The sequence below is a fragment of the Pseudophryne corroboree genome, chromosome 6 (genome assembly GCF_028390025.1).
Source record: "Pseudophryne corroboree isolate aPseCor3 chromosome 6, aPseCor3.hap2, whole genome shotgun sequence".
Classification (NCBI taxonomy): Eukaryota; Metazoa; Chordata; class Amphibia; order Anura; family Myobatrachidae; genus Pseudophryne; species Pseudophryne corroboree.
Genome location: NC_086449.1, coordinates 487,469,583 through 487,484,239, shown reverse-complemented (window position 1 = coordinate 487,484,239; position 14,657 = coordinate 487,469,583). Strand labels below are relative to the sequence as shown.

General features: G+C 44.6%; 1 protein-coding gene across 1 annotated transcript; it reads left to right on the top strand.

The window, feature by feature from the left end:
• Window positions 1-188: 188 nt before the first annotated feature.
• DNAJB9 (DnaJ heat shock protein family (Hsp40) member B9) lies at window positions 189-12,451 on the top strand. The gene is made up of 3 exons (XM_063927294.1): window positions 189-385; window positions 9,763-9,989; window positions 10,905-12,451. The coding sequence occupies exons 2-3, from the start codon at window positions 9,773-9,775 to the stop codon at window positions 11,351-11,353; spliced, it is 666 nt and encodes a 221-aa protein (XP_063783364.1). The 5' UTR covers window positions 189-385; window positions 9,763-9,772; the 3' UTR covers window positions 11,354-12,451.
• The last annotated feature ends 2,206 nt before the right edge of the window (window positions 12,452-14,657 follow it).

Sequence of the window (14,657 nt, the reverse complement as noted above, 5' to 3'; positions counted from 1 at the left end):
CTAGCAGCAGCTCCAACTCCAAACCAGCAGCAACTACCCACACACAGACCGAGCGTCCGCCCAGCGCGCCAGTGCGCCCACTGCCTGGCACCTCACACTCGCAGACCCCGCCTACTACAACGCTCCGCCGGTGATGCGGCGCACGGGCTATGGCTATAACTGCCCGTCTCTGACACCCGCTCCACCCAGCGGAAGTGACGTCGGTGCCTTATGCAAGTAGCTAGTTAACAACAGCCTTCCACGTGCGCCTAAAATCACGTGCCTGGTGGAGGCCAATAGCATACCGTGACGTGTAGCTGAGCGGCTTGCGGAGTGGGCGAGGCTGTGGTATTAGCTCTGAAAAGTCCTAGCTGCGGGCGGGTGGTTGCTGCTCAGCGGGAAGCGGGTGAGTGATGTGCTGCTACTGTGTCCCTGGGTGAGAGGGTCTTTGGTGTGAATGTGGTTTCATATGATGTTTCCTCGTGTGCATATATGTGATGGAGGCTTCTCCTGCTTAGTGTACGCGTGCAGGCTTGGTATGTCACTGAGGGGAGACAAGGCTGGCAGCCCCTGCCGCCCAGTGCCCCCACCCCGTGTAGTGTGCCTGCTGGGTGCTGTCACTTCATTATCGCTACCTGTTACAGACTGCGCTGTGATGTATATAGTGCCTGTTTGTGCGATATCATACTTATGACAGGGCATTGGGAAGAGGCAGCTATATGGTTTTTATGTGCAAATGGCTATCTTTTATGTACAGTTTGCTATGTGCACTCTGGCTCCCTGTCGTGGTCTAAGTAGGTCTGTAATGTCTTGTGCAGCTCCTCAAGCAAGGTAAGAAAGCTATTTGTGCTGCTGGTGGGGTCCAGTTGTACAGAGCACTGCACATTCGCTGGGATCCCGACAGCTGGCATACTGAAGACCACCCAAGGTGTACAACATGTGGATTTCCAGCTGCTGTGGAACTATAAACATGCCTTAATAGCAAAACTGACAAGGTATGCTGGGATGTGTAGTTCCACAGCATCTCAAGACCCATGGTGTACAACATGCAATCTGCAAATGCACTCAAGCAAAGATTATCTAGTAAATAAGCTTATATAGAGAAGTTTTGTATTTGCAACAAGTTTTTGAACGTACAAATCTGTCTTTAAATGCAAGGTGTGTATGTATGTGTATCTATCTATCTATCTATCTATCTATCTATCTATCTATCTATCTATCTATCTATCTAATCTATCTATATCTCCTTTGTATGGGTGGCACTCAGACTTCCACCAGGCAAGTTAAGTGCAAAAAAAGCCCCCCACCAGGCCAATTTAATGGTAACGTTTTGGGGTATTCTCCCCTTCCTCAGTCTGAGGAAGGGGATAATACCTTATTTTATAATACCTTAACCTTATTTTTGACTAGTATTCACTTACTTGCTTCTATATCTGGATTACTACTCCCACTGTAGCTTCAGTACTCCCCACTTGTTTCCTGCCTGGCCAGCTTTCTTACGGCAAGTTAATATTAAACTTGTTAGAGTTGCAGTGATTGTTGGCGTCTTAAGGCCCATATAGATGGGCCGATGCAGGAGATGTGTGCTGAGCGAACCGCTCAGCACACATCTCTCCCGCCGCTCAGCACAGCGCCGCTCAGCACAGCGCCGCTCAGCACAGCGCGATCTGTGCTGAGTGCGGGGGGAGACGTGGGGGGGAAGAGGGGCGTTCACTTCACCCAGCGGGTGAAGTGAGCGACCCGCTGGATTGTGCTGCACGGCAGGCCATTCTAGTACCAGCGATAGTGATGTGCGGGGCTGCGCATCGTTATCGCTGTTAGGACTACACACAGAGCAATCTTTCTGAAAATCTAAGCAATCTAGTCAGATTGCTTAGATTATCGCTCCGTGTGTAACCCCATTTAGAATAAATTGGCTAATCTAGAAATCTGTCTTCTAACTTGAAAGTGCATAACATGTAAATTGAGAGCCAATAAAGTTATACCAGTAAGTTCTTCTAAAGGTGCATATACACTGGATGTTTTTGCCCAGTGTGTATGCACAGCGATGATGTGAACACTGCTGGGTGGAAAATTGCTTAGTGTATGCAACACACTGAGTGATTGTCGCCCTGGCCCAGCGATGTTCACAGGGGTGAACCACTTTCCATAGTAGGAGACTGTGGAAAGTGGTTAACGTGACATGTAAAACAAGCCGATGGACTGTTGCGGCCAGCGATGATGCAGGAGTCTGCACCAGTGTTCACTGCCCGCACATACACATTGGCAGAGTTTGAGCTCAAAGTAGCTCAAAATGCCAAAAGTGAGCTACTGTGAGCTCAAAATCACCCAGTGTGTATGGGCCTTAATGCATAATGGAAAAAAGTGCTTTCAGTAAGTTCATTGATAAAACATTCCAAAAGTTAGATGGTTATGGATCAATGGGTAACTGTGTCTAGGTTGACATTGGAATTATCGACCTGGGAAAAGGTTGACATTCATTTTTGTGTTTTATTTTGGTGTCGTTTTCTCAGTAAAATGACTGGGAACCCCAGTTAGTGCACAGTGTCCCCTTGCATGGCTCACGTTACTCGCCAGGCAAGGTTCTATTTCCAGTCGTAGTCCACGTGGATTGGAAAGTATGGAAAAGTTAAAAATGAAGAAAACAAAAAGTAAACGGCTCATGTTGGCCTTTTCCTGTGTTGACATTTTGTCCATGTCTTCCTGTTGACTCAGCCTTGGTATTGTTGACTTATCTGGATACCAAGTTAGATGGCAGCTGTAACTTTTATTTAGCATTTTCTCTGTTCCTTTTATGTTGGCATGCCTGGCCTTACTGGACATTTCACCTTAATCCTGACCATTTGTAAGTGTCAAAGTTAATTTATTTTTCTCCTGAAAACCAGTTGTGATAAATGGTCATTACAGAGCTCTTTGGAGGGCAGGGCAGACCTTCAGCTATTTGTCTTTTGTAGTGGTTGCTATGAAAGGAATGGGTCTCATATGGATATTAAGCTTAATACAGTATTCATTATAACAGTTGCAAACTGGAGAGGCAGTGTGTAAAACTCGCATGTGAGCTATAAGGTTCAGATGTTGCACTTCCAGATTTTATAGTCTCTAGCAATACTTTCAGTGTTTCTTTAAAACAGAAATGTGGCATGTGCTGCTCCCTATCTCTGGAATTTTCTACCTCACCCCATCCGAGACTCCACCTCCACAAAACTTCAAACGGGCTCTCAAGACCCACTTCTTCACCTAACCCAGCCACCTCTCCTCCTAACCTCTTGTCTATGCTCACTCTCTACCCCTTCTGTGTCATCCTGGTCTGTTAACCCTTCACCTTTTTAGATTGTAAGCTCACAAGAGCTGGGACTTCTTTCCTGATGTACAGTACCTTTCCTTTCCTTACTTACACTATCTTGTAATCCATAACTCCCTTTGATGGCACCTAACCCCTGGTTTTCTATACCTGTCCTATACTGTCTTGAACTGTAAGTGCTGTTTTCTTGTTTTCTCATTTGATTATGTACTGTGTAATGGGTGCTGCAGATCCCTGGTGGCGCCATATAAATAAAGGAGAATAATAATAATCTTGAGTAGACTTCTGGTTGATCCGTAATACTATAGGTCGTACTCTTGAGAGCAGTTGACCTCTTTACAGACCAATGTGTCTAGGTATGCAGTTGAGCAATCTCGATGAATTGATCTATTGGCTGATAATACAAGATCATTCATTATGTAAATTCTGTACGGTCAGTGTTAAAAGAATCACCCCCCCCCCCCCCCCATAGTTCTTAAATGTGGTATAATTATTCATGCATTAAAAGTGTGTTCATATGAATGAGTTCTAAAGCATGTTTAAGCTACACAAACATATTTAAAAAAAAAAATAGGATGAAGTAAGTGTGAGCTGGTACCTTTACCAATTTCTGTCTGTTATTACTCTTTCTCTATCGTCCTAAGTGGATGCTGGGGTTCCTGAAAGGACCATGGGGAATAGCGGCTCCGCAGGAGACAGGGCACAAAAGTAAAGCTTTTACAGGTCAGGTGGTGTGTACTGGCTCCTCCCCCTATGACCCTCCTCCAGACTCCAGTTAGATTTTTGTGCCCGGCCGAGAAGGGTGCAATTCTAGGTGGCTCTCATAAAGAGCTGCTTAGAGAGTTTAGCTTAGGTTTTTTATTTTACAGTGATTCCTGCTGGCAACAGGATCACTGCAACGAGGGACAGAGGGGAGAAGAAGTGAACTCACCTGCGTGCAGGATGGATTGGCTTCTTGGCTACTGGACATGAAGCTCCAGAGGGACGATCACAGGTACAGCCTGGATGGTCACCGGAGCCACGCCGCCGGCCCCCTCACAGATGCTGAAGCAAGAAGAGGTCCAGAATCGGCGGCTGAAGACTCCTGCAGTCTTCTTAAGGTAGCGCACAGCACTGCAGCTGTGCGCCATTTTCCTCTCAGCACACTTCACACGGCAGTCACTGAGGGTGCAGGGCGCTGGGGGGGGGCGCCCTGGGAGGCAAATGAAAACCTTTAAAAAGGCTAAAAATACCTCACATATAGCCCCAGAGGCTATATGGAGATATTTACCCCTGCCTAAATGTACTAAATAGCGGGAGACGAGCCCGCCGAAAAAGGGGCGGGGCCTATCTCCTCAGCACACGGCGCCATTTTCTGTCACAGCTCCGCTGGTCAGGAAGGCTCCCAGGTCTCTCCCCTGCACTGCACTACAGAAACAGGGTATAACAGAGAGGGGGGGCAGAATAAATGGCAATATATTAATATAAAAGCAGCTATAAGGGAGCACTTAATCATAAGGCTATCCCTGTCATATATAGCGCTTTTTGGTGTGTGCTGGCAGACTCTCCCTCTGTCTCCCCAAAGGGCTAGTGGGTCCTGTCTTCGTATAGAGCATTCCCTGTGTGTCTGCTGTGTGTCGGTACGTGTGTGTCGACATGTATGAGGACGTTATTGGTGTGGAGGCGGAGCAATTGCCAAATATGAGGATGTCACCTCCTAGGGGGTCGACACCAGAATGGATGCCTTTATTTGTGGAATTACGGGATAGCGTCAACTCGCTTAAGCAGTCGTTTGCCGACATGAGGCGGCCGGACACTCAATTAGTGTCTGTCCAGGCGCCTCAAACACCGTCAGGGGCTGTAAAACGTCCCTTGCCTCAGTCGGTCGACACAGACCCAGACACAGGCACTGATTCCGGTGGTGAAGGTGACGAATCAACCGTATTTTCCAGTAGGGCCACACGTTATATGATTTTGGCAATAAAGGAGATGTTACATTTAGCTGATACTACAGGTACCACTAAACAGGGTATTATGTGGGGTGTGAAAAAACTACCAGTAGTTTTTACCGAATCAGAAGAATTAAATGACGTGTGTGATGAAGCGTGGGGTGCCCCGATAAAAAACTGCTAATTTCAAAGAAGTTATTGGCTTTATACCCTTTCCCGCCAGAGGTTAGGGAGCGCTGGGAAACACCTCCTAGGGTGGACAAAGCGCTAACACGCTTATCAAAACAAGTGGCGTTACCCTCTCCTGAGACGGACGCACTTAAAGATCCATCAGATAGGAGGATGGAAAATATCCAAAAAGGTATATACACACATGCAGGTGTTATACTACGACCAGCTATTGCGACTGCCTGGATGTGCAGTGCTGGGGTAGTTTGGTCAGAGTCCCTGATCGAAAATATTGATACCCTGGACAGGGACAATATTTTACTGTCGTTAGAACAAATAAAGGATGCATTTCTTTATATGCGTGATGCACAGAGAGATATCTGCACACTGGCATCACGGGTAAGTGCTATGTCCATTTCGGCCAGAAGAGCTTTATGGACACGACAGTGGACAGGCGATGCGTAGAGGAGTTATTTGAGGTCGGTCTATCGGATTTGGTGGCCACGGCTACGGCCGGGAAATCCACCTTTCTACCTCAAGTCACTCCCCAACAGAAAAAGGCACCGACCTTTCAACCGCAGCCCTTTCGTTCCTTTAAAAATAAGAGAGCAAAGGGCTATTCATATCTGCCACGAGGCAGAGGACGAGGGAAGAGACAGCAACAGGCAGCTCCTTCCCAGGAACAGAAGCCCTCCCCGGTTTCTACAAAAGCCTCAGCATGACGCTGGGGCTTCGCAAGCGGACTCGGGGGCGGTAGGCGGTCGTCTCAAAAATTACAGCGCGCAGTGGGCTCACTCGCAGGTAAATCCCTGGATCCTGCAGATAATATCTCAGGGGTACAGGTTGAAATTAGAGACAGAGCCACCTCGCCGTTTCCTGAAGTCTGCTTTACCAACGTCCCCCTCAGAAAGGGAGACGGTTTTGGAAGCCATTCACAAGCTGTATTCTCAGCAGGTGATAGTCAAGGTACCTCTTCTACAACAAGGGAAGGGGTATTATTCCACTCTATTTGTGGTACCGAAGCCGGATGGCTCGGTAAGGCCTATTCTAAATCTGAAGTCCTTGAACCTATACATAAAGAAGTTCAAGTTCAAGATGGAGTCACTCAGAGCAGTGATAGCGAACCTGGAAGAAGGGGACTTTATGGTATCCTTGGACATCAAGGATGCGTATCTCCACGTTCCAATTACCCCTCACACCAGGGGTACCTCAGGTTCGTTGTACAAAACTGTCACTATCAGTTTCAGACGCTGCCGTTTGGTTTGTCCACGGCACCTCGGGTCTTTACAAAGGTAATGGCCGAGATAATATTTCTTCTTCGAAGAAAAGGCGTATTAATTATCCCATACTTGGACGATCTCCTAATAAGGGCAAGGTCCAGAGAACAGCTAGAGATGGGTTTAGCACTATCTCAAGAGGTGCTAAAGCAGCACGGATGGATTCTGAATATTCCAAAATCCCAATTAATGCCGACAACTCGTCTGCTGTTCCTGGGGATGATTCTGGACACAGTTCAGAAAAAGGTTTTTCTTCCCGAAGAAAAAGCCAAGGAGTTATCTGACCTGGTCAGGAACCTCCTAAAACCAGGAAAGGTGTCTGTACATCAATGCACAAGAGTCCTGGGAAAAAATGGTAGCTTCTTACGAAGCAATCCCTTTCGGCAGATTCCATGCAAAGGGATCTGTTGGACAAATGGTCAGGGTCGCATCTTCAGATGCACCTGCGGATAACCCTGTCGCCGAGGACAAGGGTATCCCTTCTGTGGTGGTTGCAGGAGGCTCATCTATTGGAGGGCCGCAGATTCGGCATACAGGATTGGATCCTGGTGACCACGGATGCCAGCCTGAGAGGCTGGGGAGCAGTCACACAGGGAAGAAATTTCCAGGGAGTGTGGTCGAGCCTGAAAAAGTCTCTTCACATAAGCATTCTGGAACTAAGAGCAATCTACAATGCTCTAAGCCAGGCGGAACCTCTGCTTCAAGGAAGACCGGTGTTGATCCAGTCGGACAACATCACGGCAGTCGCCCATGTAAACAGACAGGGCGGCACAAGAAGCAGGAGGGCAATGGCAGAAGCTGCCAGGATCCTTCGCTGGGCGGAGAATCACGTGATAGCACTGTCAGCAGTATTCATCCCGGGCGTGGACAACTGGGAAGCAGACTTCCTCAGCAGACACGACCTTCACCCGGGAGAGTGGGGACTTCATCCAGAAGTTTTCCACATGCTATTAAACCGTTGGGTAAAACCAATGGTGGACATGATGACGTCTCGCCTCAACAAAACACTGGACAGGTATTGCGCCAGGTCAAGAGATCCGCAGGCAATAGCTGTGGACGCGCTGGTAACACCTGGGGTGTACCAGTCGGTATATGTGTTTCCTCCTCTGCCTCTCATACCAAAGGTATTGAGGATTATACGGCAAAGAGGAGTAAGACTAGTGGCTCCGGATTGGCCAAGAAGGACTTGGTACCCGGAACTTCAAGAGATGGTCACGGACGATCCGTGGCCTCTACTTCTGAGAAGGGACCTGCTTCAGCAGGGTCCTTGTCTTTTTCAAGACTTACCGCGGCTGCGTTTGACGGCATGGCGTTGAATGCCAGATCCTAAAAGGAAAAGGCATTCCAGAAGAAGTCATTCCTACCTTGATAAAGGCAAGGAAGGAAGTCACCGCGAAGCATTATCGCCGTATTTGGCGAAAATATGTTGCGTGGTGCGAGCAGCGGAGTGCTCCGATGGAGGAATTTCAACTGGGTCGTTTTCCTACATTTCCTGCAATCAGGATTGTCTATGGGTCTCAAATTGGGATCTATTAAGGTTCAAATTTCGGCCCTATCAATATTCTTCCAAAAAGAATTGGCCTCAGTCCCTGAGGTCCAGATTTTATCAAAGGAGTACTGCATATACAGCCTCCTGTGGTGCCTAAGGTGGCACCGTGGGATCTAAATGTAGTTTTAGATTTCCTCAAATCCAATTGGTTTGAACCACTAAAGAATGTGGATTTGAAATATCTCGCATGGAAAGTGACTATGTTACTGGCCCTGGCTTCGGCCGGGAGAGTATCTGAACTGGCGGCTTTGTCTTATAAAAGCCCTTATTTAATTTTCCATTCGACATAGGGCAGAGCTGCGGACGCGTCCGCATTTTCTCCCTAAGGTGGTATCAGCGTTTCACCTGAACCAGCCTATTGTAGTGCCTGCGGCTACAGACGACTTGAAGGACTCCAAGTTGTTGGACGTTGTCAGAGCCTTAAAAATATACATTTAAAGGACGGCTGGAGTCAGAAAATCTGACTCGCTGTTTATACTGTATGCACCCAACAAGTTGGGTGCACCTGCTTCTAAGCAGTCGATTGCTCGTTGGTTTTGTAACAAAATTCAACTTGTACATTCTGTGGCAGGCCTGCCACAGCCTAAATCTGTTAAGGCCCATTCCGCAAGGAAGGTGGGCTCATCTTGGGCGGCTGCCCGAGGGGTCTCGGCATTACAACTCTGCCGAGCAGCTACGTGGTCAGGGGAGAACACGTTTGTAAATTTTTACAAATTTGATACCCTGGCAAAGGAGGACCTGGAGTTCTCTCATTCGGTGCTGCAGAGTCATCCGCACTCTCCCGCCCGTTTGGGAGCTTTGGTATAATCCCCATGGTCCTTTCAGGAACCCCAGCATCCACTTAGGACGATAGAGAAAATAAGAATTTACTTACCGATAATTCTATTTCTCGGAGTCCGTAGTGGATGCTGGGCGCCCATCCCAAGTGCGGATTATCTGCAATACTTGTACATAGTTATTGTTAACTAATTCGGGTTATTGTTTAGGAAGCCATCTTTCAGAGGCTCCTCTGTTATCATACTGTTAACTGGGTTTAGATCACAAGTTGTACGGTGTGATTGGTGTGGCTGGTATGAGTCTTACCCGGGATTCAAAATCCTCCCTTATTGTGTACGCTCGTCCGGGCACAGTACCTAACTGGAGTCTGGAGGAGGGTCATAGGGGGAGGAGCCAGTACACACCACCTGACCTGTAAAAGCTTTACTTTTGTGCCCTGTCTCCTGCGGAGCCGCTATTCCCCATGGTCCTTTCAGGAACCCCAGCATCCACTACGGACTCCGAGAAATAGAATTATCGGTAAGTAAATTCTTATTTTTTTTATTAAGTGCTGACACAATAGGAATGTTCTCTACCTTTTTTTGATGTGTTGCTTTAAGATGTAGTAATAAACAGGTCTAAAAGTTGTTCCTAAATGTAAAACAAATAGCTACAACAGTTGTGCACATCTCTCTCTCTGCACATGATTATACTGTACCTGTCTTTGTTATCTAGAGGCTAAAAGCTGTTTTCTGATGCAACATTGCTTGCACTCTGTAATGATTCATTGCTTTTGTTTTGCAGAACCCTAGAGATGGCTTCAGCTCAGTCAGTGCTCACATTTGCAGTTTGTATATTATTGATAACTGAGATTATATTGGCGAAAAAGAGTTATTATGACATTTTGGGGGTTCCAAAAGATGCCTCTGAACGACAGATCAAAAAAGCATTTCACAAACTTGCAATGAAATATCACCCTGATAAAAATAAAAGTCCTGATGCTGAAGCAACATTTCGAGAAATAGCTGAAGGTAAGGAAATCTAATCATGTGATTATTCTCCCCCCATAAACCTAAAAAGTGTTTTCCTACTTTTAGTTTAGTATAATCTATATCATAAAATATATTATTGGGTTTAATGTTGCTAATTTGTTTTATGTGTACACGATTAACTTGTTTAGTTAGCATCGCTGGGGCAATATGTGTTCCCTGAACTACAGTTGCCTATATATGCAAAGCTGTAACAATTGCAAGATAAGTGCAGGTTGGCATGACTAGTATATATTCCCTGTGTATGCCAGGCACATGACTGATAGAATTGTGCCCATGTTTATAGCCATTTGTCTTATTTGCAAAATATGCATTCACTATTGGGAATCCATAACATTTCAGATGCTTGAGATATAACTCCATCATGCATGTGTGGAAAAACAAAATTATTCTTAAAGAAGTACACAAGTGTAGAATCAGCCTGTGGAACAATGAAAACGACCGTTTCCTTCAGTACTCCACTTTCAAACTACTAATAGCAAGAATTAAGCCAGTTCTGTTAATTATCATCCATTTGCTAATTTAGTATTCTCAAATGTATTTATATGTCCTGCTAGTGTCTACAATTGAACAAGCACACCTTTACAGTCTTGAGCTTATGGTACCTTTCTGCTTTCATCCCGCCACTTGAGGTGCATGCTGTCATTTTGTGGAAATCTGTGGCCACGTTTTTGGGCATTCACCAAGGCATGTCACGCAAGATGGTTAAACTAACTGATGTAGTACTTTTCTTTGAGATTATGTCCACTGCGTTTGCAGATTGCGTCGTCTTTGCAGCTTATACTGAAATGTGACAGAATAATAAAATTGATGCAGTGTTAGTAGGTGTGCTGACAAAAGCTTATCTTGTGGCTTTTATTCTGTGATATGCTAACTGTCCTTATTTATCCATTTCAGCATACGAGACCCTTTCAGATGAAAATAAACGCAGAGAGTATGATCAGTTTGGCCATGATGCTTTCACAAATAGTGGAAGAGGAAGCAATGAGAATTTCCACCAGTCTTTCAATTTCAACTTTGATGATCTCTTTAAAGATTTTGACTTTTTTGGAGAGAACCAAAACACTCGTTCAAAGAGACACTTTGAAAACCACCATTTTAGGGGCCACCAGGATCCTTCAAGTAGGCACAGACGTCACTTTGATGACTTTGCATTTGGCGGAAGTTTATTTAATGACATGTTTGAAGACATGGAGAAAATGTTTACATTTGGTAGTTTTGATAATAAGCAGAGGCACAATATAAGACCGGAAAGCAGGTTCCATGCGTCCAGCAAGCACTGTAGGACTGTCACTCAGCGAAGAGGCAATATGGTTACTACCTATACAGACTGTTCAGGCCAGTGAGCAGGGCTCTTGGCACATAAAGTTCAATTTTGGCAAAGCGGAGAACCTGTGAACTGTATCTGTAAAAGCTTTGTTTTAGACTATAGAAGTATAATAAAGCAGATCAAATGGCAGGAAAATAATTCATGCACTAGTGGATGGTGTCATGTAACAGAATAGTAGGGGTGCTATATTACATTGCCATTCTAGGGATTTGAAAACCTTGTGTAATAAACCCTTACCAGATGTTCATCATTTTCCTGAAAGTTTAAGAATAACAATACAATTATCGTTTATACATAAGTTCCAGTAGATTTCCTTAGGCATGGTATACACTTAAGCTTTTGCTATGAATGGTTTTATTTTGTCTAAAGCCAGATTATGCAAAATCTCCTAGGGTAAATTCTGTGTTCCCATTCTTTGTTGCACTTTTCCTTTTTAAGTTTAAGAAATTGAATATATTTCTCTCTAGGAGGAAATTAAATATGATGATTTGCTGGCTCTTTTTAACACTTTGACTTAACAGTATTTGAGCATGTTCAAAACGCCTGTGTGGGTTATAGCTTATATTCTCCAGTTCAAGAGGTTTGAGAGGCCTAACCAAGCAGCCATATGAAGCTTCTGTGTGGCTTGTATTTTCTTCCTATTTTGTATTTTCTTAATTTGGCTAAATGCTTTTTCTCACACTGCTATGTTTTGCTAAGGTGTAGAAAATGGCAGTAACTCCTAAAGTCCTCTGTGAAGGCTTTTATGGGTGCCATGTCATTGTACCAGTCTTCCAGCTTATGCCTTGCTTCCACAATAACCCCTCTTGACTTCTCAGAAAATAAGCTTCCCCACGAAGTCAATTCCCTACAATGTTAAAGAGTTACATTGACTTCCATGGTAATTCAAGCAATACATTATTGGTCTAGCCAGCTACAGCTGTGGAACACTTGCAATGTGCAATATTTTTATAGTGCCTGATGGTGCTTTTGTGATCAGACGTTTTTATTTTTGTGTAACAGAACTGCACTTTTCCTGGCATATGCCATATGACTAGTTATCTTATGGATAGTAACAAATGCCACCTGTTTTACCTCATGTGTGGAGTGAAAATAAATGATACCGTAACTTCAAGTGTGCTTGTTTATTTAAATTAGCCTGCCATTCTACAGAATTAATCACTTCTATAAAGAATAGAGGATGCTGTTGCTAATGGCTGACAGTACAACATAATTTGAATGGGATCCGGTCTCTAAGTCGACAGTAACTAGGTCGAAAAATGTCTAGGTCGACCACTATTGGTCGACAGTAACTAGGTCGACAGGGTCTTTATGAGTTTTTTCACAATTTTTTTCCTTTATTTGAACCTTTTCATACTTGATGATCCACGTGGACTACGATTGGAACGGTAATCTGTGCCGAGCGAAGCGAAGGCACCATGCCCGAAGCATGGCGAGCGAAGCGAGCCATGCCAGGGGACGCGGTGCACTAATTGGGGTTCCCGGTCACTCTACGAAGAAAACGACACCAAAATAACATTAAAAACTCATGTCGACCTTTTGACATGTCGACCTAGAACATGTCGACCTAAAGACCCTGTCGACAAATAGTGGTCAACCTAGTTACTGTCTACTTTCAATACCACACCCATCTGAATTGGCCATGTTTTATTGCAAGTGCGTGTTCTTCGTCAGAGGCTGTTCTTTTGGAGTTGTCTGTACACAAAGCTAAGGAAAATAATATTGTATTTATATCCATTTAATAGCATGGGGTTATGTGTATCTATAAATAGGAGTTATGTACTGTATCTCATAATTTAGCAATACTTTGGTCATTTAACACTACAGTGATCTTGGTGGATGAAGGCAACCACAATGCCTGTGCCGTACAGATATAGCCATGCTCATCTTTGCTGCAACACTGCTTGCTGCATGGCGTGTAAGGCTGGCATGCCATGCAGCATACTGTGATGCAGCATGCCGCATTGCAGTAAGATGAGCATGGTGACATCTGTATTACATGCGACAAGCCTGTAGATGCAGTTTTAAAAAGTAAGTTTGACTGCAAATGAATAGTGGCTTGCTAATAATAGTGATTGGCTCTTGAGCTCCATGACGTATGCTGCATAGATCGCCATTCTGACTGCTTACTTGGAAAATGTGAAGAACTCCTGGGGGTATAGCTACTAAATATCGATTTTGGAGTTTAAATGGTTTTTGGCATTTTGATTTCCATTCGATTTTTGGATTGAAGAGATTTACTAAAGACCAAATCGATTCTAAAGCTAAATTCAACTTTCATCACAATAGAAATCGAAATGTAGAATTCCCTCATTTACTAAAACTCGATTTGCAAATCTATTTGAAATTAAACACCATATTGAACCTCAAATACCCCCCCAAATGTTTAGAATGATAGACATTAGATTTTGGCTTCTAAACACCATTCTAATGGTATGAAATTGATAGTGATGACTAATTACCCAAAAGCAAGTAGGGTATTGTGGAAGTAGTAGTAATGGATGTCCAAGGTTATGGAAAGTTGTGCACCTACCTGCACAATGCAAATCACCACCTGACTGGGATAACCCTGGAAGATCAATCTGTGCTCCAACAGCAGCTTCATCAGTTGAAAAGTGCACATATTTATACTTGGACATCATACTTATTCCATGAATGTGCAATAGATAGCACCAGAGCACAATATTGGGCAGTTTGGCTGGATGATATGAGTATTAAAATGAGTGTTGTAACTGGCTATCCTGGTACATACCATGATGCCTACATCCTCAGCAATTCATTCCTGACTGCAAAAATTATTTTTAGACAAATGACAGAGGAATGGTTGTTTAAGAAACCAGCATGTGCTAATAAAGCAGCTAATAGTAATTGTTACTACATTGTTCTAATTTTGTTCCCCTTCCGTTAAAAAGGGTATTTGGGCTATGGCTGTTGCTCCTGGCTTCTGACTCAATTGTCAAATCCACAAACTCCTGCTGAGCATAAGTATAAAGAGCTACATATATAACCACCTAACCCAAAACAGTATGCACCTTTAAAAAAAAAAAAAAAAAAAAAAAAAGTAGATTCGTAAGACTTCAATCAAGGGGTCCCCCCCCTCAGCCACCCAAGGGCCAGGGGTGAAGCCCGAGGCTGTCCCCCCCCCCCCCCCCCCCCCTCCTCCCATCCAATGGGCTGCGGATGGGGGGGCTGATAGCCTTTTGTGATCATGAAAAGAATATTGTTTTTTCCCAGCAGTACTACAAGTCCCAGCAAGCCTCCCCCGCAAGCTGGTACTTGGAGAACCACAAGTACCAGCATGCGGGAGAAAAGCGGGCCCG

Coding starts and splice junctions, on each gene's coding strand:
- DNAJB9 (XM_063927294.1), top strand. CDS start 9,773: ATGGCTTCAGCTCAGTCAGTGCTCACATTTGCAGTTTGTATATTATTG. Junction 9,990..10,904: donor ATTTCGAGAAATAGCTGAAG/GTAAGGAAATCT, acceptor TATCCATTTCAG/CATACGAGACCCTTTCAGAT.